This window comes from Triturus cristatus, chromosome 6 (genome assembly GCF_964204655.1).
Source record: "Triturus cristatus chromosome 6, aTriCri1.1, whole genome shotgun sequence".
Classification (NCBI taxonomy): domain Eukaryota; kingdom Metazoa; phylum Chordata; class Amphibia; order Caudata; family Salamandridae; genus Triturus; species Triturus cristatus.
The window spans coordinates 1,517,828,855-1,517,856,315 of record NC_140589.1 but is presented as its reverse complement, the minus strand read 5'-3'; the positions used below and the strand labels follow the sequence as shown (position 1 = coordinate 1,517,856,315).

At 45.6% G+C, this 27,461-nt stretch overlaps 1 protein-coding gene across 3 annotated transcripts in view; it reads right to left on the bottom strand.

Moving 5' to 3' along the window:
- Positions 1 to 27,461, bottom strand: part of PLCB1 (phospholipase C beta 1) — a 2,173,917-nt gene that overhangs the window by 667,427 nt on the left and 1,479,029 nt on the right. For all 3 annotated transcript variants that reach the window (XM_085612648.1, XM_085612647.1, XM_085612649.1), the window contains exons 13-14: positions 17,996 to 18,080; positions 14,525 to 14,702 (exon numbers count right to left, since the gene is read on the bottom strand). In XM_085612648.1, the coding sequence (XP_085468774.1) occupies positions 14,525 to 14,702; positions 17,996 to 18,080 (263 nt within the window). The remainder of the gene's footprint in view (positions 1 to 14,524; positions 14,703 to 17,995; positions 18,081 to 27,461) is intronic.

Here is a 27,461-nt window from a genome sequence, read left to right as displayed (position 1 = left end):
TCCTTATATTAAAGCGCCATCTACTGCAAGTCAATGTAATGACTTGCGTAGAAATGGCATTGCGTGGTAACAAAGCGGTCGCTGTAACAACCGCGTTGTGAAGGTATTGCGGTGTAATGCCCGTGATGTAAAGGTTGCTTCACCCTCTGCTCATGCTATTAGTTAGCTGAGCACATGGGCACTTTACTAACATTTGTAAAACATAATTGCATGTTATCCTGTAGAAGCTATGCTGGCGTGGTCAGCTGAGCATCAGCAAGGAGTGGGATGCAACCATAATTACATTTGTGCAGTCATATTGGGTGAAAAGGGTTGTCTTTAACTTACCTCCATCTTTAATGATGAATGCAACGTGATTATAGAGTGGTTGAGAGAGAGACCCTTTTTTGGCAACAGAGTTGCCGCCTTATTGCTTTGTGAAAACCAGGAGTTCCTGGGTGGTATACATTGTGCTGTTACCCGTTTGCAGAGTCGGATTGAAATCTTTGCTCTTACAAAGGCAGGTCCAAAATTGAGAAAACAAAGGACTGAGGTGCATACCAGCAACAACCGGCGATAATTACCGCTAAGCGCACTTAGCGCTAGGATAATTATCGCCGGCTAGCGCGGATTTTTATCGCTGAGTATAGCGTGCTATTAGCAACGCTTATCTCAAAAGCAATAAAAATCCTCACGCTAACTGCCTAACGTGAGATTATCGCTGGAAACCCAGCGATAATCTCACGCAATGTGGCGTTAGCTTGATGATAGGGACTCACAAACTTAGCCATGATATCCACCTTCCATAGGATATCATAGCTAAGTCAGTCCTGAAGCAGGCGTAAGGAAAGTAGCGATAACAGTGGTTATCGCTACTTTTCTTGCCTCTATGCTTCATAGCGTGGAGCTTGATGATAGGAGAAATGTAGCTTAGCGACATTTCTCCTGTCATGTTAGGTCAGGAACGCCCACTTTGCATCTTATTAGAGATGCAATGCTGGGCGTTAGGAATTCCTATGCTAACGCAAGTTTTCACGCGTTAGTGTGACCTTGCTAATTAGGCGATAAAATTATCGCCACTTTTCGGCCGAAAACGGCCGCAAAAGTGGCGATAATTCTATCGCCTCGCCTTGCTGATATGCCCCTGAGGTCGTTGGTAAGCAAGTCAATAAGGCTGAAAGGTAATGTGGTTCGGTAGGCACCACTCTGGCATCTTTCCCACATGCTTACAGTAAGTATTGCAGCCTCTTTTTATCACCAATTTTATCCATGAAAGTGAACACAGTGCATATGTGATTTGTTGGAAACCCTGTAGCACTTGATTTCGCAGTAACGATTTCTTCTAACTTCTCCATTTTGCAGATAAAAGTCGAATGCTACCACTGCTTCCAGAAGGCGAAGATGTTTCTTCTACCCTATGTTTCCACGTAATCGGTCTCGTGATGACACGTTTCACTGTAAATGTGTTTTTGAGGGGGAAATGACATCTGTTGCGCACAAGAAATGCTCGTATTTCAGACACATTTTTAGAGAAAATAATTGGGTAATTAGTGAATGTACACTTCCATGCCTTAACATCAGAGGAAGCTTATCATTAGGACGGTAAGTTGCAAAGCTTTTTTGTTCACGACCTTGAGTATTTCTTGCAAAAGCTCAAAAGTATGTGAAGGTTTTAGGAGAGCCGGCTTCAGAGTTAAAAGCAGGACTTTTGGACAGATTTTATTGTCGCATACTCCAATTCTGGTGCACCGAAGGAGCCAGGGACACCGATGGGGCATGCTGGGGCATCGGTCTCCGCCGTGGGCTCGGATGCTGTTCTGCCACAGAGGATGCCCTGGACTGCTGATGATCTTCTGTGACTGGTGATGGTCCCTGTTACATTGGGTGTTGCTGAAAGGGCGTCTGCTGTGGATGATGTTGCTTTCCCAGTTTGTATATGAACCAGACCCCTCAGGCCTACATAGGGTCTTCCTAGTTTGACTAGATGAAATGGTGTGAGACCAGGACTCGCCCATGAGGGTGTACGACCCCACAGGTGTTTCACGTGTGTGGATTGCACCTATGTTTGGTGTTGTATTGCTAGTTTGGATGGGGGATGCTGCTTCTTGTCCTGGGGATGAGGAGTTGGATGTGGGGTTGTAGTTTAAGTCATGCCCTTTTACTGGTCTTCATCTTTGTTCTGGTCCTAGATGTAGGTCACTGGGGGAGAGGGAGCTTCCACCTCTTAGATGTTGTTCACTCTGTTGTCTGATTTTCTATGACTGCCTCGTTGAAGTGTAAGTTTATGTCCTGGAATGTCCAGGGGCTTAACAATATGTCTAAACATTATAAAGTGTATTCCTATCCCAAGTGTTGGGAGGTTGATATTGCCCTCCTGCAGGAAAGCTCATTTTACTGTTGCTAAGGGATTCTCACGCCACAAGCACTGGCGCAGCCAAACCTACCATACCACGTTCTTGGCATTTGCATGGGGGTCTTCATATGCGTACGCCCTGGGGTTCCCTTCCAGAAGACCGGGGAACTGATCGACCTGGCATAGAGGTATGTAGTGCTTACTGGTAGATTGGTTGGGCGGGACCTGCTGGTGGTCAGCATATATGCCCTGAATGTGGACCAGGTGGGCTTCCTGGATGAGTTGACCCAGGTTCCGGCGCCCTACCTTGTGCATACTGTCCTTCTGAGGGGTGACTTTCACAGTGTAATGGATCCCACATTGGATAGGTCACATCCACCCCTGCTGGACTTTCTGGTTATTGGGCTATCTTGAATGTTTGCAGACTGGAAGCTCCAGTGGCGGTTGGTTGATTCTGGGTGGCACACCCATCTGTTGACTAGAGACTACCCCTTCTTTTCGAGACTAGATGAGTTGCATGTCCGCCTCAATATGTTCATCTGTTCTCCTGGGGTACAGGCGACAGTGCAAAATGTCGAATATCTGGCCAGAATGCTCTGAGATCACAATCCGTTTTTGCAAAGCTTGAATTGGGAGTTGTCATGCCCCTGCATTCTTGCATGGCAATTAAAGGTTGAGGCGCTAGACAACCTGTTAGTCTTGAATTTGATAGGGAGGACAAATGGGCAGTAGTTTGAGGTTAATGAGGGCACAGTATTGATGCGGCAGCATGATATGGATGCTTTTAAGGTGGTGATCAGAGGGAGATGTATCGCATAGGTGGGAGGGGTGCGGCACACGTTGCTATGAGAAGTTGAAGCTCATAGCAGGTGGGATTGCAATATATAGACAGACGGAGGCCAGGGAATCCTGCTTTGCAGCAGTAGCTACTGGCAAGCAGAGAAACTCTAGCACACCATGCAGTAGTTCCGATGTTTCAACTACTAGTAATAAATGCTTCAGGCACATGATGAGAGGGAGAAGTTGGAACACCTACTGGTGTCGCTGGCTAACCATACCCAGAAAGGCTCAGTGATTATGGAGGTAGAGTTGAAACAAGGGGAGAGGCTCTATCAGCAGGATGACATAAACCATAGTTTTAGGGATTACTACATGTCTCTAAATGCAAGCGCTCCTGGTCAGTCAGGACATGAGATTGATGCTTTTTTTGGAACCTCTCACCCGCCTGACGCTCACTCGGGAGGAGGCTACAGCTTTGGGAGAGGACATTTCATTGATGGAGAGCAGGGCTGCGGTGAAGAATATGGCTCGCAGAAAGGAGATAGGGATGGATAGGGTCACAGTTGAGTTTTATGCTGCATATGTTAAGGTCCTCACCCCCCAACTCGTGGAGGTTTATAAGGCAGCATGCACTCTCGGCCACCTACCAACATCTCCATGGGAGGCGCTGGTGAATCTGTTATTGGAATCTGGCTGCCCTCCACAGGATATGAGGGCCTATAGACCTTTATCTATGCTTCATGTGGATTATAAGATTCTGAAACGTGTCCTTGATACACAATTATTGCCTTACATGAATCAGTTGGTACACGAGGATCACAGTGGAATAATTCCACACTGTAAAATGGCGATTAATATCCGACGGCTTTTGACATTGATGAGGGATGGAACATGAGATAAACAGAAGGCGGTGGTCATGGCGGTTGACATCAAGAAAGCCTTTGATAGTCTGGACTGGCGGTTTCTTGATAGAGTGTTTGAGAAGTTTGGGTTGGGCCGTGAATTTGTGAACCGGACTAGTCTTCTGTACTCCAGCCCCATGGCCTGAGTTAAAACTGGCAGTGCGATGAGGTGGAGCGGGATACCCGACAGGGGTGCCATTGCACCCATTGCTCTTTACACTTGTGGTCGAGTCTTTGGCCTGTAGCGTGAGATCCAGGGTTCGTTATAGGCGCTTGGAGGTCCGGGGTTGGCTGCATCACATTGCTTTATAGGCTGATGATATTCTCTTATTTTTACATGACGTGGCCGTGGAGATTGTGGAGCCCGTTGAACTACTGGATCGCTTTGTGGCAGGATCAAGCCTTACTATTAACTGGCAGAAGTCTAGTTTGTTTCCAATGGGTAAGGGGAAAACGCCAACCCAGGCCCTGAGGGGATTGCTGTGGGAACCTACCTGCTTGCGATACCTGAAATATACCATTATACACGGGATCTCCTGGATGGTAATGTGGGTGCGACTTTCCAGGCCCTTCAGGCTAATGTGGATTTTTTTAAGCCATTACTGATTTCAGTAGCTGGTCGTATAAGCATTGCCAAAAGGATGGTGCTTCAGTGACTGCTTTATTTTTTTACAGTGTTGCCGCTACTGGCACCACCTAGCATCTTTCAGGAGCTAGGAGTCACTTATGATTGCTTTCCTATGAGGTGCAGGCCGCTGTAGAGTGGCGCTAGCTATCCTGTCACGTCCAGTCCAATCACAGATGGGGGGCAGGTAGCCTCGGATTTTGGAGCTTAGCATTTAGAGGGACAGATGCAGTGGTCCACCCAGTGGGTAGATGGCTGTCATACACCAGGTAGGGAGATAGGCACATTTATTCCCATGCCCCAGCACTTGTTTGAGGTGCTCCTGACCCCCCATTGGCTGCCCCGCTGCCCCCCCCCCGCTGAGCTTTGCGTTATGAAGCAGTGCTGGCTGCACTGCTTGCAGAAAACTCATATGAGGCTTCCATATCCCCCGGATATACCATTGCAGCGGCTGGTAGTGCTGCCAAGGGTTGAGTGAGTTGGCGGCATAAGTGTGTTGCCTGGGTGGGGGATTTGTTTTGAACAGGGTTGTTGATCCCATTTTTGGAATTGCAGCTGGAATTTGAATTCCTACAGAGCCACTTTTTGCTTTGTAGAGCTATAGTAGCAGCGATTAAGACTCACTGGGGGACTGGGGAAGTTGAACCCCCAACACATTAGGGCTTTCATCTGATTTGCACATTCTCAGGCACCCATAAGGTGGTTACATGTTTTTATTGGGGGATCAGGGCAGAAGGGATTGGACCACTGACCGGACTCAGGGAGAACTGGGAGGAGGATTTGGGTGTCCTGATCCCTGAGGCAGACTGGTCAAATAATCTGGAAAAAGTTCTGAAAGTGTCCAGGAATGCCCGGTTTAAGTTTATTAACTTCCACATCCTTTACAGAGCATATCAGGTTCTACCGCACCGTTAAGGTCACATACTATAGGTGTGCGGAAATTGGAGATGAAATGTATCATGTGGGTGGGGCTACCAAGTGTAATGTTCTCTGCTCCTCAGGTCCGTGGTTATTGGGTTGGTTCCCGCGCCCAGCCAAGTGTAGGGTTACAAAGAGGTTCATTGACTTGGCAATGGTCCTGGCAAAATGGGAGATCAAGTAGAACTAGAAGGCCACTGGGGGACCCAGAGTAGAAACCTGGCATAGAGAAATGGTCAAACTGGAAGGCTTTGAGAATGGTGTGTTGTTCAAAGAGGCAAAACGTGGATGTGGATCCCTTGATGTGGCACAAGCATGGTTGAACTTGGTTGATTGCATGAAAGACCTGGACCCACTGTCACGGGAGAGCTCCCTGGGGAGAGTTGTTATGCAGTAGAGGGAAGAGGCTTGAGGGAGATAGGCAAACTAGAGGTCATTGGAGTGGGTCAAGGGTTACTTTGTACATATATTTATGGGGGCTTTCTGCTAGTATGGTCGGCTCACACCAGGACTTCCCATATTGAAATACGTTCCAATAAAGCCAGTCTGGCTGTGTTAGGGGAGGTGGGAATGTTGGGGTTATTATATGTTGGTTTGCTGGCGGTTGGGGTCAAATGTGTAGATGCAGACTGCAAAATGCGATGCAGCGCGCGCAAAGGAATTCGTTTTATTAATTTAAATGTGTACTTACCTCCGTTCATCCATATTCCGGTGTTTACATTTCCCCGCCCCGCCTCACTGCCCCACCGAACTCCCTCCACGAGCCACTACTGCTTTTTAGAGTAAAGCGCACGAGAGACAAATTATTTTTGTGCAGTGATTGTCATACTACTAAACAACCAGCAGGGAGGGCTCTAACACAAGTGTTGCTGTATTTATACATCCAGGCCGAACTAGAGTGATCCAGGATTTTTCTGATTGAATATGTCCTTAAAGTGAAACTCACATCAATCACCCTTCCATAATGTCATCCTAAAATATTTCACATTCACACTTATATTTTCACGCCACCATTTTATCTGCTTTAAGTAATGAAACCTGATTCAAAGAAAGTATACAGAGTGTAGGGAATGTTTAAGAATCCTAAACACATGAAGTTGCCGGTTTCTGTCATGGTTTACACAAGGATTGCACCAAATGTGTTTTATTTGCACCTGTGATATTTTTTTTGTGAAAGTGACAATTCACTAAGGTTTACGCACGATCCATCATGGGATGATGTTCAAGGTTTTGAAGCTAAAGGCCCCCTGAATTGAGGTAGAAGGAGTTACATTTAGGAATTATAATCCCAATTTTGGGAGGAAAAATATAAATAGAGAAATGTTGATTTATAATAATATGAACCTAAAGTTACTGTGAAAGTATAAGTTACCCTAAACAGGCATTTTTGCTTAAGGACCGCTTAAGTCTAGGAAAGCTCCATCCATAACAAACAATTGATTTTTTTGAAGAATGGCCAAAATCAATGGGCAATTATATTTTATTCAAAAAGTGTTCCTGGATTGATTGCAGTTGCTTTGGTGTCGATCTAATAGTTGGTACACACTTAGGAGCTTATTTACAAGCCACTTGCACCATCGGTATGTCTCTTTTTCCTATTCTAAAAGGAAGGCACAGGCGGCGCAAGGGGGTTGCACCAGTGGTTGAGTGGCTTACAGAAGAGCAATAAGGGAGTACATGCCAGAGCTTTAACCCCTTCCCTGCGGGGGTAATTCCCCCGCGGTGCGGGGAATGGGAGGGGGCCGCGGCACTGCTGTGCTCGTGACGAGCTCAGCTCGTCATGACTCACAGTGGAGCTGTGCTCATGACGAGCTGAGCCCCTCACGACCATGCCCACTGATTAATTCTCCTGCACAGGCGGGGAATTAATCGCGCGTGGGCGGGCTGCGGCTGTTATGACGAGCTCAGTTCGTCATGAGCACAGCTCCACTGTGACTCATGACGAGCTTAGCTCGTCAGCTCGTCACTCAACGGGTTAATAGGAGCAACAAATACATTGATGTATAAAATTCACTGAGGAATTGGGCTTATTTACAAGCCCCTTGCGCTGCTGCTATGTCACTTTTCCCATGTTAAAAGTCACGCACAGGCGGTGCAAGGGGCTTGTAAATAAACCCCGAGGTTTCATCTGAGGAAACGGCATGCTTGTGGCCATCATTTCAATTTTGAATCTTGCACATTTACTTCTTCAATATTATTTATGATCACGTTAACACGTTCTGTTTGTAGCTCATCTGCGCCCTCTGTGCCGCCACAATGTTTGAAGGTCTGACTACAGACCTATTTGCATGACCGCTTACACACCAAATAACAGCATTTTACAGAGGGTTGTTTTGGGTCAGCGCACTTCTTCCATTACATTGAGTGAGCCCCCTTCCGACACTTCCTCAATAATGTCTCCTTCACATTTTGAAACAGCCTCCAACCTCCATTGGATGCCTACATTTCCCACCATTAAAGTGCTCATTAGCAGTGGTGTAGAAAAGGGGGGTGAGGGGGTGGTCCATCCCTTCATGCACAAAAACAATTTACTGAGGCATTTTCCTCAGAGATATTTCTTCTTGTTATGCCTCACCTGGGCAGGCATAGCATTTTGAAGCATTCCCTTGTCTGCCAGTAATGGTAAATCTGGAAATGTGGCAAAATCCATGGGCGGATTCGTGAGAACGCCCAGTCTCCACCCATGGAACGCCTCCCTGGGGCAGAGAAATGCAACACAGCGATTCTAGATTTATCAAGCCACGCTAGGCAGACTTGCTTAGTAGTTGTGTTGCCCTTGCGCCCTGTTGCGTGGTGCAAGGGCTATACAACTCAATGATAAATCCGCCTCACTCTTTTTTATGAAATGTCAGCTATTTCCCACATTCACATTATTCATGCCTAAAATACACACAAACACATACACACCACACACACACACACACACTTACACACCGCACACACACATACTGCACACCCATAAGTTCGCATTGAGCTCAAATCCCTTCTCCTCCGCTATAGCCTGAATTATACAGGTGTGTGGTGGGATCCTCTGCAGAAGGAATGTATGTGCTAATGCACAGAACCAATATTTGTGCATGCGTCTGTTCTCATGCATTAGCACTTTCTGACTTTCCCCATGCTTACTTAAATTGTCTGTTTTCTCATGAAGGCTTTCAGGTCTGCATGCCTGAGCAAATACTCAGTGACATGTCAATGCTTCATGCAACAGTCATCTGTACAACTGTTAAATGTATGCTGCAGGAACTATTCAAAAGTAGACTGCAAAGTTAAATATACACGAGGCATGCTTTATTGTTCATTCTCTGTGTATAGTGTCAATGTGATTTTAAAAGTGCCAATACTGTACAGAGCTCAGCATGTCCGTGCTATACCTTTCAGATATGGAAGTGTTACACATCAGAATAACATGTTGTCAAATGTTTGTTAACATCCCTAAATCAAACGGACAAATAGGGGGCAGGGAGCAACCGTGTTTTTATGTACCTGTGTGGCTCTCTGGAATTGCCTTTGAATTACTGCAACATTTGCTGCTCTTTCCCACAATTATTTATAAAATGGAATGAAGAATTAACAATGCCTACATTGTGAATAATCAATTGGGATAGTAGGAGTTTGTCATATATTTCTGTTTAATGAAGCAGATTCTAACCATGAAAAAACCCTGGATTTTTGCTTTTCGACCATTCTTTTTTGGACCTCTACTGTGAGCGAGGACCCCTAGCAAAGCATTAACGACCGCCAGCTATTGTTAAAAATGGATTTCACATAGTGTCCGCGCATACCGTCAAACTGCTGTGTACAGCAAAGGTAAAAGGCATCGGCAACTCCTCTGCTGAGGCGGAGGACCATCATCCCCCCCCCCCCCCAAGGGCCAGCTGAGGTAAACTGGAAAAAGAAAATGATAATTAATTGGGTTTATCATTTCATGTTTCCCGTTTCCCTCTGGAGACAGGCAAGGCTTGGCTGTAGTCACAGCCAGCAGAGAGTAGTGCACACTGTAAGTGTGCATGACAGTTTGGCCGGGCAAACTGTCATGCGCGCTTAGGTTTCTCCAACCCAGCTGTGTTGCACAGCCAGGTTGGAGAATAGGCAAAGGCTCCCAGGCACTGCCTGAGCGGCAAACCAAGCCACTCAGGCCAATCCTCGAGCTGCTCTCATGCCATCAAGAGCAGTGCCGGGATTGGGTGGAGAGCCTGTGCTGGTGTCCCAGGGACTGCTGGACCACCATCAGGAGAGAAGAGGAGCTCCGAGGTGGCCGGCAGCATTGGAACAGGTAAGGCTTTTTTTAAAATTATAATTATTTCCCTAATTCTCCATCCCGTTCCACTCTCCCCTGCTCCGCACCCCCCAGATTGAGTTTTGCGGCAGCTGCCACTGGCAAAAGGATCTGAACAGGTTGTGTGTGGCACTTGTTCATATGCATGTGCACAGGCTAAGAGAGGGCCTGGTTTTCTAACCCAGCCTTGCATCTGCTTCGGGGTAGAATGGTGGCAAGTAAGACATAAATTAATTGCGTATATCTGCCATTGTACTGGGAGTGCAAGATGATTGGCGGGAGTACTGAGTACCACCTGGTGGATTGTGTGAGCCCTGAGGGGGATGAATATGAAGAGTCACACATTCCCCGCTGCAGGTGAGAGAGGAGTAGTTGCAGAATGGACCGGGTAGTAGCCCCGAATGGACTGTTGCTTCTCCATTCTCCCCTCCCAGTGGCCCTGGAATTCTCATGTGGTGGCAGGTGCTGTGGAGGCCACATTGCAGAAAGCCTGATGGAGGAATGCAGAGCACTTTGTAGATATATACTGAGTCCCATATCTCCCCATAGACTTTTTTTTTATGTGTTAGGGAGAGCTGTCACCACCTCCCGGTCCAGCACCCGAAACAGTGTGGCCACAATGTATGTTGGGCCCTTTCACTGAAAAAAAACCTCGCTTTGGGGGAGGGGACTAGGTGAGGGGTTGTTTCTGTGAACGCAAAACAGTGTCAAGCCCAGCACTAACATTAACAAAACAACAAGATTAGAGCTTTGTTGGTGGGAGGACTTGAGGCAAACTCCCCACCGGAGCATGATCAAAGAGGTGATCAAAAATACATTCATACCAACTCTGATTATTGAATGGTATTTATGTCTTATAAACAGGCGTTCAATAGTGCATACATGAGGTGTAATAAACTGCCACATTCAGATGCAGACTTATTATAAATTCTAAAAACGACAATTGATGGACAGAATGCAGAACAATGTCATACATTCACCCCAGTACAGAGATCTGGGCCTAAATCCATTGTTTTTTTGCTCACCATGCCGTTCCAGTTTGAACCCAGCCATATGCAAATCAGTCTTGACCCTGTGCCTCATGGGTACAGTCCAGCCCGAACTGCCAAGCTAGGTCCTCCCTGGACTGGAAACAAGCATCCTAGGACCGGTTTCGGGGTTACACCCCTCTTCAGCCAGGATAGCTTGATTCCAGTGGCATTGAGAGCACGGGACCCACGTCTGGGCATACCCTTCCCAATCGGGGTGACAAATGCAAAAACAACAATTGATGGACAGAATGCAGAACATTGTCATACATTCACCCCAGTACAGAGATCTGGGCCTAAATCCATCGTTTTTTTGCTCACCATGCCGTTCCAGTTTGAACCCAGCCATATGCAAATCAGTCTTGACCCTGTGCCTCATGGGTACAGTCCAGCCCGAACTGCCAAGCCAGGTCCTCCCTGGACAGGAAACAAGCATCCTAGGACCGGTTTCGGGGTTTCACCCCTCTTCAGCCAGGATAGCTTGATTCCAGTGGCATGGAGAGCACGGGACCCACGCCTGGGCATACCCTTCCCACTCGGGGTGAAAAATGCAAAAACAACAATTGATGGACAGAATGCAGAACAATGTCATACATTCACCCCAGTACAGAGATCTGGGCCTAAATCTATCGTTTTTTTGCTCACCATGCCGTTCCAGTTTGAACCCAGCCGTATGCAAATCAGTCTTGACCCTGTGCCTCATGGGTACAGTCCAGCCCGAACTGCCAAGCCAGGTCCTACCTGGACTGGAAACAAGCATCCTAGGACCGGTTTCAGGGTTTCACCCCTCTTCAGCCAGGATAGCTTGATTCCAGTGGCATGGAGAGCACGGGACCCACGTCTGGGCATACCCTTCCCACTCGGGGTGACAAACTCAAAAACAACAATTGATGGACAGAATGCAGAACAATGTCATACATTCACCCCAGTACAGAGATCTGGGCCTAAATCCATCGTTTTTTTGCTCACCATGCCGTTCCAGTTTGAGCCCAGCCATATGCAAATCAGTCTTGACCCTGTGCCTCATGGGTACAGTCCAGCCCGAACTGCCAAGCCAGGTCCTCCCTGGACTGGAAACAAGCATCCTAGGACCGGTTTCAGGGTTTCACCCCTCTTCAGCCAGGATAGCTTGATTCCAGTGGCATGGAGAGCACGGGACCCACGTCTGGGAATACCCTTCCCACTCGGGGTGACAAATGCAAAAACAACAATTGATGGACAGAATGCAGAACAATGTCATACATTCACCCCAGTACAGAGATCTGGGCCAAAATCCATTGTTTTTTTGCTCACCATGCCGTTCCAGTTTGAACCCAGCCATATGCAAATCAGTCTTGACCCTGTGCCTCATGGGTACAGTCCAGCCCGAACTGCCAAGCCAGGTCCTCCCTGGACTGGAAACAAGCATCCTAGGACCGGTTTCAGGGTTTCACCCCTCTTCAGCCAGGATAGCTTGATTCCAGTGGCATGGAGAGCACAGGACCCACGTCTGGGCATACCCTTCCCACTCGGGGTGACAAATGCAAAAACAACAATTGATGGACAGAATGCAGAACAATGTCATACATTCACCCCAGTACAGAGATCTGGGCCTAAATCGATCTTTTTTTGCTCACCATGCCGTTCCAGTTTGAACCCAGCCATATGCAAACCAGTCTTGACCCTGTGCCTCATGGGTACAGTCCAGCCCGAACTGCCAAGCCAGGTCCTCCCTGGACTGGAAACAAGCATCCTAGGACCGGTTTTGGGGTTTCACCCCTCTTCAGCCAGGATAGCTGGATTCCAGTGGCATGGAGAGCACGGGACCCACGTCTGGGCATACCCTTCCCACTCGGAGTGACAAATGCAAAAACAACAATTGATGGACAGAATGCAGAACAATGTCATACATTCACCCCAGTACAGAGATCTGGGCCTAAATCCATCGTTTTTTTGCTCACCATGCCGTTCCAGTTTGAACCCAGCCATATGCAAATCAGTCTTGACCCTGTGCCTCATGGGTACAGTCCAGCCCGAACTGCCAAGCCAGGTCCTCCCTGGACTGGAAACAAGCATCCTAGGACCGGTTTCGGGGTTTCACCCCTCTTCAGCCAGGATAGCTTGATTCCAGTGGCATGGAGAGCACGGGACCCACGTCTGGGCATACCCTTCCCACTCGGGGTGACAAATGCAAAAACAACAATTGATGGACAGAATGCAGAACAATGTCATACATTCACCCCAGTACAGAGATCTGGGCCTAAATCCATCGTTTTTTTGCTCACCATGCCGTTCCAGTTTGAACCCAGCCATATGCAAATCAGTCTTGACCCTGTGCCTCATGGGTACAGTCCAGCCCGAACTGCCAAGCCAGGTCCTCCCTGGACTGGAAACAAGCATCCTAGGACCGGTTTCAGGGTTTCACCCCTCTTCAGCCAGGATAGCTTGATTCCAGTGGCATGGAGAGCACGGGACCCACGTCTGGGCATACCCTTCCCACTCGGGGTGACAAATGCAAAAACAACAATTGATGGACTGAATGCAGAACAATGTCATACATTCACCCCAGTACAGAGATCTGGGCCTAAATCCATCGTTTTTTTGCTCACCATGCCGTTCCAGTTCGAACCCAGCCATATGCAAATCAGTCTTGACCCTGTGCCTCATGGGTACAGTCCAGCCCGAACTGCCAAGCCAGGTCCTCCCTGGACTGGAAACAAGCATCCTAGGACCGGTTTCGGGGTTTCACCCCTCTTCAGCCAGGATAGCTTGATTCCAGTGGCATGGAGAGCATGGGACCCACGTCTGGGCATACCCTTCCCACTCGGGGTGACAAATGCAAAAACAACAATTGATGGACTGAATGCAGAACAATGTCATACATTCACCCCAGTACAGAGATCTGGGCCTAAATCCATCATTTTTTTGCTCACCATGCCGTTCCAGTTCGAACCCAGCCATATGCAAATCAGTCTTGACCCTGTGCCTCATGGGTACAGTCCAGCCCGAACTGCCAAGCCAGGTCCTCCCTGGACTGGAAACAAGCATCCTAGGACCGGTTTCGGGGTTTCACACCTCTTCAGCCAGGATAGCTTGATTCCAGTGGCATGGAGAGCACGGGACCCACGTCTGGGCATACTCTTCCCACTCGGGGTGACAAATGCAAAAACAACAATTGATGGGCAGAATGCAGAACAATGTCATACATTCACCCCAGTACAGAGATCTGGGCCTAAATCCATCGTTTTTTTGCTCACCATGCCGTTCCAGTTTGAACCCAGCCATATGCAAATCAGTCTTTGGTTTTTGCCTTAATATAAATTCTGCCAGGGTTTGGGCAGGTGGTCTGTTGTTATATAGAAAGAAGCCCCGCGAACTCATTTAATGTAAGCATTCATGAAAGACTCACTGGATTCCATATAAACACTTTAATAAACAACGACAAGCCCATTGCTGACATTCCTGTGGAAAGGAAATATATATATAGATATTTACAGTTATTCTGGTTACTGCTAGAGGTCTGGCTCTTACTTTGTGGAGCTGTCAACTCAAAACAAGAACATAAACAAAATGGCTGCCGTGACAGACTCCCGTGATCGCCCAAAAGATCTCTAGGCCTCATAGGTCTTTAAATGAGTCAATGCTGAGTGTAAAAAAGGGCCAAATGTAGATACTGCTCACCTGCTCCTGGAGAGGAGGGCTCAAACACACTCGACGAGTCACTGCAGGTGTTGGATGCCTGCTCGCACAGCTTTTTCTTTGAACTCCCTTCTGAAGACTTATGTGATTTCTTCTTGTTTTTGACAAGAATTTTAAACTGTAAGTCCATGGGGCTAGGCAGTGGAACTCCAGAATCGAGCTTTTATTGGGGAAAAAAAAAAGCTTTAGTCACGTTCTCATATGTCATTTTAATTTTGTTAAATATTGCATTTAATAATTAAATAGCATGCCCACAAAGTCGAAAGTCATTGTTAGCAAACAGTCAAACCGATAAAATTCAGCAAAACAAAACAACGGCAAACATATGTGATGTAAAAGTTATAGAATAAGTTGCAAAATCACAAGTGAACATTAACTAGAATAATATCACTGGGCATTAAGAGAAATAAGTAACCAGGCATTCTCAGATCTTAGGAGAGCAGCCTATGTTTTAAAGTGGTTAAACTGAAGGGAACCTAGACGTTTAATGTTTATTTATATATGTAAAACATTCATAGAGCGCACTGTCCCCCTACTGGCACTCTGGCCCCCAAACCACTGCCTGGACAGAAAGAAAAACGCAGCCTGCAGACTTTTCCTTGCACATTTGGCATCTCAGGGATCCCAAAACAGCACAGAGTACATGAGATTTTGAAGATTCAACCCTAACATGAGGCCTTCTGATTTACCTAGGGAAGCCATGAGCAGTGCTTAAAATGGACTGTCACAAGGATGACATATTGCATCTGCCAGATGGCAGAGCTAAATTAGCCGTGGAGGATTGAAGTCCCCAGTGGTATCATAAACCCCACTTCACTCACAGATCCTGTGTAAAGGCCACTAACCGAATACATGCAATTCATTATGAACTCAGCCGAACAATCAATGCTTGTCTGGCTGCACAGCCCTCTTCAAGAAGCAAGGCCACCGCTTAATGTTTGGCAAATGAAATGTTACCTAAACATATCACATCCTGGGCTTTCGATGGAAACTTGAGCTATCACCTTGCAAAAATCAACAAAAGTGTGCTGCTCAGAGAGATGCACCAGAAGGGGGCGCAGCACAGCTGCAGATAAACAGAAACTCAAAGTAGCATAGTTAGAAGTTGCCACATTCATTGCACAAAACGGAATAAAAATGAAGCTTTTGTAACGATCTATTTCTGGGCTATGGATCAATGTTAGGGGAGTTGATCTGTCAAATTGCAAAAACGCTATTAGTATCTAATTTAATTTTGTAGCCTTGAAAAAGCTCCACTTAACAGAGTGATGCACGTGTTGGCTGATTCGTGCAATTACAAAATACAGAATTTGAACTCGCTCAATGAAGTTCAAGCCGTGTCCAATCGAAATGAAGAACGACTCTATGAATGAAATGTATTTGTCAAATTACACGGTTTAATGCATTTTCTTCTTAAGATGAAATAAAGACAGACTGATGTCAATACTTCAAATAGTCAGGTACTGCACATCAGAAAGAGCTGACGAGTTTGAAATACGTATACTGTTAATCAAAGATTCATTGCTTTCTACTGCTATAAAGCGCCTGCTAGCAGTTTTTAAATAAAAAAGTGAAATAAGTATAAGAAATGAACAAGTAGTGTGTGGGGGTACTTTCTGAATGTAGGTTCCACTTATGCCTTGAAAAAGTGTCCATGAGCACATGATTTACAAAGATACAATCTTCGCATGCAACTGCACAGTGCATGTGTTCGACTTACCCATGCACAGCGTGCATGCTCTTTCTGTGTGCCACAGAGGCCTTGCTAACATCAGTGTCAAAGTATCCACAAGGTGCGTGCAAGACAAGTTACATGTAAACCCGCAATGTATTCACTTTTGGGCATTTGCAATGGTTTGGAAATGTATTTGTTCATCATATGTTATCACTTAATTTACAATTGTCACGTGGCCTTTTAGGGAAATATAGCATGTTAGGGAAAAAATGAAAAGTTAACATAATTTTTGAATGGGTGCATTTTCTTATCTCTTCACCTGGGTAATGACACAGTTTCCATCATTTCAAGCTGGGAGGTTTTAATTCGGATGGTAATAAGACTATTCGGCCGAGTCAAAATTACATGTTTTGCATGAACACTGCACTACTGATATCTTTCCGGCACATGGTTCGCCAGGAAACACGTGTCAAATTGAGATTGTGGAAAAGGGCCCAGAACGAGGGAAAAAACATAGAGAAATCAGTGTGTGGACAGCTATTCCTGGAGTTTTGCTCAGACAGGCCATTAATTCCACTGGGCATTTCCCCAGTGGGTTGCAGTTGGAGGCCACATTTCAAAAAACCCAGTTGCGCTCCAGTTGCCGCTGTCACTTTCCTCAGATCCCTGAGGTTAATTGTGGCAGGTGGCGGGGAGGCTTCAAGAGAGAGTGAAAGGGAAGGTAAAGAGACAGCAATCAGAGAGGGGCGACTGAGAGGGAGATAAGGAATCGATCAATGGAGATACAGAGATTGCGCTAGGAGAGAAGTGAGCAGGGCTGGTTCGAGCATTTTTGCCATCGTTGCTTTTGGTTCCCCAGTCTGCCCTGCCTGGAGAATTCACAACTCGCAATTCCCATAGGTGGGAATGCCAATCATTGTGGTATCAGCATTTCCATTTGAGGCAATTCTTTTATGGTTATCCTGTCACATTTGTGATGAGGGTCATAGTGAGAAATACACTGTCATAAGAGTAAAAAAATAGGCATAAATTATCAGAGTACATAGTAAATATCATAAACATATGCATGCAATACATACAAATAATAAAATAACCTGGACCATTATATACAGAAGGGCCACCAACAGTCCTCTGTGGGGTTGGGATCAAACAATTGATTGGGTAAACTGCCAAAAAGGGTATCATCAGTCCGATGACTTAGAACTCGGGTGGCACATTCAGTTTTCAGACTGCCGCAAACCGAGCCGACGTGTAACTAATCTCATTGAACCCCTGCATTTGTTGTGCTTTAATATAATTTGTTGCATTCAACCAGTATATACACCTGTCTGTGTGATTTTTTTCTCAGTCTAATTGTTCCATGCAATTACTAATAAATGTATGATAGCAGGAAAGTACATCTACAACAGACTTTAACTTTGCAATGTATATACTTTTGAATGATTCCCTTGTGGGCAGTTTACCCTATCAATAACATAACTTGGAGACATCCTTATATGTACTTGAATTATCAAAAAGCTGTAGGTAATGGGCACATTAGGTTGCAACATCTTTGGAGCCACAACCATTCAAACACCTCTGTTCTGGAGACTGTCTGGGGACCATCTGCTGTCACCAGTGCATTAGTTGCAGAACCAGTGGATGAACCACCCTTAAACCAAAAACAACTGTCACTTTATCAAAGTTTGCTATGATATATCCACGATACCATAATGCTATAATCTGAAATTCAGACTCGGATATCTGTCAGGCATAACATGCATGCACGTCCATCTTACTGGATATTTTTCCAGTGGGTCCGTAAGCAATCCGTCCCCGAAAATCATTTTGCAGTACTCCGCCATCTTGGCTTGCTGCTTTGGCCTAGGGAGGAATAAGATAACAGGGTTAAAGAAGGTAAGCAGAAACTGCAGGCGCAAAGCAGCCGTGGCAGCGCCGGGGCTCATGTCTTCCATCAAGGTGAAAGAAAGCGTCATTGTCTGATCCTGTCACTCTGAATCTGTCCCCGTGATCTGGATTGATTCTGCCAGTAGCCTGGCTCCACAGACAGGGCTCCTCGCGCAGGCGCAATGACAGAAATAGCACGAGGGCGACGCTGATCACTTGAAGCCCTAACTCAAATTGCCAGACAGACATTTGCTTCCACACATTTGTAAAACAGTGCTGTGGGCAGACATGTCATCCTGATCACAGAGATGGATGCAGCGGGCAGGGCATGTCTCGAGCTCAAAATCACACTTACAGGGACAATGTGGTCTCCTTTCTTTAAACTGAAAATAGTCATGTTGGCAAGTGGTTGTTTAAACAGACAAAACGAGAAATTTAAAATGGATGTTTTTGTAGCTACCTACGGGCTGATACGTTGTACTTTTTAGGTCTGGTTATAGTCCGCTTTAGCTGTCAACAAGATCTTATGCCATCGACAAACAAGGAAATCCAGGGAGGAGCTGTGGGTCAGCCCCCTTCAGTCATTGACTGCTTTAGGTTAGCAAACTGAGGCCATTGCATGCGTCCATTGTCATTCTCATTAAAGACCTGTATGGAGGTATATGTTCTATCACAACAAACATCCATTTGAATATGCATTCGGTGCATGCGTGCGCATATGAAGGGGCATATTTACAAGCCCTTAATGCCACCGGAGTGTCACATTTCATGACGGTTCAATGGCATTGAGGCATTCCCCATATTTACAAGGTGGTGCTAAGCCACTTAATGTTGCTAAACACCTCCTCGTAAATATGCCCCTTTCCGCTACAGTCCTCTGTGGCAAAGAGGCGATCACCCATTTCCCGTAGAGGACGGTGGACGTTCCACAGCAACACCGATTGACTTTCGACACTGCCCTACATTTACAAGGCTGAGGCAGCACCGAAAACTAAGGCCTGGGAATACCTGGTCTTAAAATGGCAATATGAGAAGAAATTATAAACTTCTCCTCGTTTTTTGCTCTTTCGATGTGTGCTGCATTTTCAGCACACATAGAAAGAACAAATCGCTATTATGGATTGTTTATTTGCAGGAAGGTGTCCCTTCCTACACACAAACATCCGCCCCCTGCAGTGTAGGCACTCCTGGAACATGGTGCAAGGGTGCCTGCGCAGGTGCTCGGCAACTTTTTAGCACCAGCACTAGGAGAAAAACAGCGGTGCGCCAAATTCTTGTGAAAACGGCGCCTTCCTGCATTTTGAAAATGTCAGAGCGCGGCGTTGACAAATTTGGCATAACACCATGCTCCAACATTTGTTTTGTAAATATGCTCCGAAGTGCTTTAACCCCTTCGCCGCGGCAGGAATTCTGCCGCGGCGCTGGGGGGGGGTTTGGGGGCAGCGCGGTGGCGCTGTGCTTGTGACGGAACCGCTCCGTCACGAGCCACAGTTGAGCTGTGCTCATGACGGAGTGGTTCCGTCACATCTCCGCCCACTGCGCTAATCGCCCGCACAGGCGGGGAATTAGCGCCGCGTGGGCGGAGCGGCGGCCAACGGCCGCAGCATGACGGAACCACTCCGTCATGAGCACAGCGCAACCGTGGCTCATGACGGAGTGGTTCCGTCATGAGCAGGGAAGGGGTTAAAACTCTTTGCACCCAGGGTCTTTCCCCCACAACAACCAGCCTGAGGTAGTATCAGCAGAAAAACTGAATGCAAGGCAAGGAGGCTGACTGTTTTGTAGCTGACCCTGCCATTTACTCCTCTATACTGACACCAGCATCACCTCCCAACAGCCTGCAATGCTCCTGGTGTGATGTATTTTAAGCTTGCGGCTCCAATTGCACTGTATCTCTATTTGCAGTATTGGAGGTGAGTGCGATTGCTGAGACAGGCTCACACAGTGGCTTGAGATGCCCAAGTCCAAGTAGGTGATGAGCGTTGTGAAATAAGACTAGGCTTGGCTGGTTTCAGTGGCGGGTCGTGACCCTCAACACTGGAGGGGTGTGTGGGGCGACAGACAAACCCAGGGGAGGGCCGCAAAGAGATAATTACAAATGTTTAACTTACCCCCGTTTCGCTCTGCATTTTCTTCTTTCTTCTGCAGTCAGCTCGAAGGCACACCTCATGGAGCCTCAGGCAACCCCCTTCTGCAAATCCCAACGCTGCTCTCATGCTGCAGATGAGCAGCCTGACAGCAGCGCCAGGATTGGCTGGAGCAGGCTGCCTTGACGCTCCAGTAGGCACAGGAGGCCAGTGCCTACTCTCCACCCAGCTGTCTGAGACAGCTAGGTGGAGAGGTTTACACAGCGCAAAGCTGACTGGTTGTCACAAGACGGCAGTCCAAAGTGATTTGTGCAGTGCAAACTGTTGGAGTGAGCACCACTGCCCTGCTGCCAGTCAGCAACAGCCCATCCCCAAATACGCTCGGATGGGAGCAATGAAAAAAAAAATGGTGATTCATTTTATACTGTTTTATTTTTCATTTTTGCTGCACTGCACTGGGAGCAGGTGGGCGACGCTCCTCTTCCCTAATGGAGGGGCCGCCGCTGGCTGGGTTTACAGAAACATGTGGCTTTTGTGTTGAATGCTGCAATCATGTTCTTTTAGTAAAAAGTGAGTGAATAGGATATGATTGGCTGTTTTCATTACAACTGTACAGAACTCAGATCAGTTTAGTGCTGAGTCTAACAGATTGCTACTCACCACCTAAGGATCCTTTGAGAACTTTTGCATTGTCCTTCATTATTACCCTAAAATATGTCATTCTATTTCGAAACTAAATAAGGCAATTTCCTTAGGGCCATGTGCATGAACACATTTTCCCATAGACACAGAATGGGCAAAACGCTTTGATGCATCTGGCCCCTTAGATTACATGAAATATCAGTTCAACAGTGGACACGCAGAAGCCAGCCTGGGCCAGGCCCCTGCAATTAAAGCCAGCTTATTCTGATAGGCGCTGTTGTGTAGTCCTTTGTGTTTTTTTAATTGCTCCGACATTCACCAATCTCCATTCAGTGTCACTTAATATTCTTTTTAATCTCTATCATTGTACTATGAAAGTGACAGAATTTACATAGTCTGGTCTGTAGCATGCAGGGACCCCAGATTTCACATTAGGAAGGGCATGTTATTCCCCAGGCTCCGCCCCTACCTTGCTATATTAGTCCTGAGACTTCAACCTCAGCATGCCACGTTATTCGTTACAGCTCAATGTTAGCTCAACCAGTTATACTTTAGCCCGGTGCTACGAGGTGGAAACAATCTCTGAGTGCTGTTGCACTTACCTGCTGTGCCTCCTGATCCTTGGGGCAGCCTTCCCTGTTGACGCCTGAATCTCCCTCCCGCCGTCGCCGGACAAACGCGACCGCCGTGTGGGGGGAGAACCATTGGAAACTACATCTCCCATGATCCTTGGCACCCCGGAAGCGCCGCATTTTCGCGCCCGAAGGCGCTACAAAACTGACGCCGCCCTCCGCCTCGCGGGACGCGCGCGGGCGGCGCCGGGCGAAGCCCGGGCCAAGGGCGGGCCCGTTTAAGCCCGTTAAAGACCGATCAAGACCGGACCGGGCTACTTCCCTAAGACTTGCTATTCGATGGTCTAAATACTTTATTATCTTTTGTTTGTCTTAGGCCACGTCAGCGCTTTTGTTACTTACTGAAACCATGGCAACCACAAGAGCAAAAGGGAGCAGGAACAAAACAGCTACGGAGTCGACCAGTATTACTGGTCCCTTGGATAACTTCATTGTTAGAGCAAACTCTGTGATTGACCAAGGGATCGCACTCATGGAGCGTAGAGTCTCTCAGGAGTTGGCACGGGCAAAACGATCTTCGATGGGCCATTTTGCTTCAGTTAAAACTCCAAATAAATCAACAACTGGTGCGGTTTCCACAGATCCCCTACCGCCTCGACAGAGTCTCCCTAATATGGTCGACCTATCAGTATCGGCTTCTGAATTCCTTTCGGTCTTAGAACCAGACAGGTCCTTGACTCACCCACATGACTCCTTGTTAGTTAAATCAACTGATACACAGCGGAGGAGGAGCAGGGAGGGAACAATACCTAAATCCCTAAAACTTGTCAAAAAAAGAAAAACGAGACACGCTAAAAAACCTAGAAAGCCTCAGAAATTGCCAAAATCCATAGATAGGGAGACCGACGTCCCAGTATTAAGTGATCAAGAGGAGGGACAAAACCATAAACAGTCTACGCATAGTAACCCTTGCTTAGACTCGTGTAACATTACAATGGACACAGATTGTATTACTGTTTCCCCCAGTTTAAATTCAACTAGCATGGCAATAGAGGTGGATACTAAAATACTTGAGCAAATGAGCAAATTACTCAAATTACATCTTTCCCCTCTAGAGGCCAGATTAAAAGGCGTTGAAAAACAACTAATCGAATTGATTGCTTTCGTTAAACCACTGAATAAATCTGGAGTAAATAACGATGGAATAAGGATGCAAACCATTAATAATAACTCAACGAGGGTCTCACAATTTATCAAAAGCACACCTTTAATAGATCCTAATTTAGTTATTGATCCTCCTGCTCTTGAGAATAATCTACTTAGTAATGCTAGCAAACCTTCTCAAATTAGCAGGCAGAAGGCTACTCCACCCAGAAATTCCGCCCCGTTACCTAAGACAAATCCCGACGGAAAAGTATTACCACAGAGACCATCAATCGACCTGCCCCCGGAAGTAACTCCATATTTGGTGATTCTAACTGGGGTGCCAGAACTGAGGGAAGACGTAGAGGAGTCTGTAGGATCTTTGAAGAACAAGGTTCAACATTGGCTCAATTCAAGACGGCCCCTGCCTCCCAATAGGTCGAGTAAGATCCTTATGGTACGTAGAGTACCATGGATAGGGCAAGGCAAAAAAACGCTGAAGGGTGATTGTATATTGGTAAATTTCGATGACCAGGTTACAGCTGACTATATTTGCTCTTGGCCAAATCAGTTTAACAATGAAGATATTGCAACAATGCGGCTGTCCTTCTTTTATCCTCCTAGGAAGCCCTTTGAACTAGACTTTGATAAGAGTAGGGGTGTGGTAGGTACTCAAGACAGAGCAGCCGACAGGTGGGTGCGGGGTCGGCAAACAACCAGAGACGTATGCCCACTGGACAATTGGAGAGGAATACGGACCGATAACCGGTTTAGCTGCCTGGAATCGGTCGATTGACGCCTCTTATCCACCACCCCCGAGGGCGCCCTTAGTGGAGCTTCTAGTGAGGAAACTAAAAGAGGAATTAGTCCATTAACTGACACCATAGGGCCTTTATCTGAGAGAATAGCCCTTGAAACAGCAGTGAGTTATACTTTCCTCGGATCTACTACAGAAGATGTACCCCGTAATGAGCTCGTAGGACCTATATATACCACTCCCGAAAACTCTATGTCCACTCAATATCCGCGATTAAGCCAAGGAAAGACTATAGGAGTTAATCCCCTACAGTCTGACTTAACAGATGCCCACGAGAATCTATTGATCATGGATCCGATAATAGTCCCCCAGTGTAGCAAACTAGCTTTGTTAACCTGGAACATCGCGGGCCTATCAAATAAAATAACGGATCCTAGCTTTAGAGACTTTACTGACAAGTATGATATTATCTGCTTGCAAGAGTCATGGGAAACTAAAGAGATCCATCTTGATGGGTACCGTACATTTACTACCCCTGCTGTACAGTCCAGGAGGGGCAGACCCTCGGGAGGACTCTGTACGTATATCTCTAATATGGTAACCATGTCAATAAAGCTCTTGACAAATGGCGGTCACGTTTTTTACCAGATTTTTTCCCTCGGCATTGGAGGCAATCGACAAATTATCTTGGTGAATTTATATAACAATATTCCCAAGGGAGCCCACAAGCATGCACTCGAGGATATAAATAATTTGATCTATTGTGGTACAGATAGAGGCCATAAAGATACGTGTATTATTTTTTGCGGTGATTTTAACTGCCACTTATGCCCACATAGCAGTAAGGATACATGTGGTCTGTTAAATCCTTTGGCCGAAAGTTGCACACATTTTGAGCAGTCAGCGTTAGGTAACTCACTAAATGTTTTAATTCATGATTGGAATTTGGGTTATGCAAACGAGCTTTGTAACCCACAAATTAGTTTTCAACCCACCTTCTTCGGGCATGGACTACACTCCACGATAGACTTCATACTAATCACTAATAGCTATCGTCACAATATCCTCATGTTCAAAACAGAGGATGTTGCTATGAGTGATCATTTTCCCATCAGTTTAATCTTTGATATTGGACTGAGGAATGGAAAACTACCAAACACAGTGGAAAATCTTTATGGTCATTCTATTCAAATGGCGAGAAAAAATGGTTATGCAATTAAATGGAAAATGGTTGATTCAGTCAACTTCTTGCATAGCCTAATTTCCAACCAATATTCTAACATCATGATCTGTTTGGCAGATTCTCCAGATCCCAACTTGGTCATTAAAGCTTTCCAATCGATTGCGCTGCAAATATCCAATAATTTGACCGGAACGCCCAGTGAAGGACGTGGAAAAAAGCTCGAGGGCTGGTTTAACTCTGAATGCAGCACAGCCCATGCAAATCTAAAACAGTGCTTAAAAACCACGCCTAAGAACTACGTAAATATTAGAGCAGCCAGATTAGTTTATAAACTTTCCATACGAAAGCGAAAACAAGAGATTAAGGAGAATGCCTGGACTGCCCTATTAAAGGCGTCCTGCCTGAGAGACAATACTGCATTCTGGAAAGCAGTTAATGCTCCTTTTTTTATAGATAGAAAAACTGATGTGATAGACCTGGCAATTGAACAATCTGCCTGGGTTGATCACTACACTGAACTGTATAAGAAGGACAATCTGTGTAGTCTATTAACTCCTACACAAAGTACATTGAAAAATAGCCTGTCCTCCTTAATTACGGGTTTCCCTCTGGATATTTCGTTTTCTGTAATAGAAATGGAGTTAGCCCTAATTGAAAGTTCAAATAACAAAGCTCCGGGCCCGGACGGGATTCCCATAGATCTATTCAAGGAAAACATCTCTTTTTGGGCCCCGCTCCTGACCAACTTATTAAACAGCTATAATAAAAAGGGTTTCCCCCTGACTTGGCAGGAAGCAATAATAGTCCCCATTTTTAAAAAAGGTGACCGCAATGATCCAAAATGTTATAGGCCTATCTCGCTGCTGGATTCGTTGATGAAAGTAGCCGGAAGACTTATCCTAAATAGATTACAGGCATGGGTAAAAGACAGTGATATCCTTTCTAAATTTCAATACGGTTTTAAAGAAGGACTAGGCACAGTCGAACAAGGACTTAATTTAGCTATTATAACTGCAAAATATACGATAGCTAAGAAGGGCAACCTTTTTATGACCTTTGTCGACTTAACATCAGCCTTTGACTGTTTAAGCCATGAACTCCTGTGGGACACTTTAATCTCATTAGGCATTGATATGAACATTCTGAATTTCATCATAGAGTTATATCGTGGAGCAGGAGCTAAGGTCCGTTTTGGTAAAAATGGTGAATGCACTAACAAATTTCCTATCATGAAAGGCGTACGCCAGGGTTGCATCCTGGCTCCCTTTCTTTTTAACTTATATATAAATGGTGTGGCTGAGTTTTTAATGAAGATGAAAGTAGATTATCCCCAGATAAACGGCGAGGCCGTTCCTATTTTATTATACGCTGATGATGCAGTTATCATGGCCAGAACTCAACTAGGACTCCAAAAAGCGTTAACTAGCTTTTCAACTTTCATGTCATCCAGGGGCCTAAAAATTAATACTGGAAAAACTTTTACCATGAGTTGTTCATCAGCGTCCAAAGTTCCTTGCAATACCTTTTTAAACCAGTCTAAGATAGAACTAATAGATTCATTTTCTTATTTAGGGATTTGATTTAACTACAGGGGTTCCTGGACACCAGCAGTCAACGCTAGAAATCTAGCTTTCGCACGCTCACTTGGAGCCTTGAAACAGTTCGCAAACAAATTAGGAGGTAGACCGGTCCGTATCTTAATGGACATCTACAAAGCTAAATGTGTTTCAATCGCTACATACGGGGCCGGCCTTTGGGGTATCGCAGACTGCCGGGTAATTCAAGTAAGGGAAAACATTTTCCTCCGGTATTTGCTAGCAGTCCCCAGGTCTATTTCCACGTATGTGTGCCATAATGAATTGAATATAACTTATATTTCTGATTTGATCAGAATCAGCCCCTTGTTATTGTGGTACAAGATCTGGACCTCATCAGCTACTACTCTAAATAGAACTGTCCTATCTGATTGTATTAACCTCGAAAGAAGTAAAAACATTCCTTGGTTAGTATACATTAAGGCTTTTTAACAAATATGGGCCTACCGCATCATTTTAATAATCCAAGTTTATTATCCACGTTTTCAAGAAAGGATTTTAAAGGACGATGTCTCGCTTTCTTAGAAAACAGTCGGTGGACTAAAGAGAGCATGAAGAAATCTGTTTCACACCATCAGTTACTCCTTCAGGGCTTTGGTCTACAGTTTTATCTATCACCTGATTATTCCTGTTATGATAGAATGTTACTGGCCCGTTTGAGAACTGATTGTTATTATAGGTTAATCACATTCCCTGAAACAAATAATTGGTCTCCCCATTTAATCAAATGTCCATGCGATGATATCTCGGAGCAATCATCTATTCATAGTCTTTTGTTCTGTAAATTCTATGCGTGGGGTAGAAAGAGACATTTGATACCTTTATTAAAAATTTGGGGTTTAAGGCAGTGTAGACCAGCCTTTGTAAAATTGCTCATGCTTGAAGATGAAATGACTGTTAAGGCTGTATCTAAATTTCTGAAATATGTAATCAGATGCAGATCTTCTATTTCCTAGTACCCCTTGATTTTATAAGTCTGTTTTATTAAGATGTAATTAATTGGATTTACTTGTACATTCTTTTTAACATGTGATCGTTGTTTCTTGTGTGCTTTTATGGTTTTTAACGAAATCGAATAAAGCTATCTTTGACTTGACTTGACTTGACTTGACTCCACCCTTAACATGCTGGATTACTTTCCCGATCCAATCACTAACTAATGGTTCTATTCTCCGAACTCTACCTCTAGCATGATACAGCATCCCTTTATGTGTAATTATAAGCAGCTAATTATGGATTTAAGCCTGAATACATGTTCCCAGCTTACTTGCCAAATTGCTCAACTGATGCTTCAATCGTGGAACATTGTCAATAGGACTCTGTATGTATTACTGAATTATTGGAGAGATGCTGCCGCGATTGCATACTTTTGCTACCA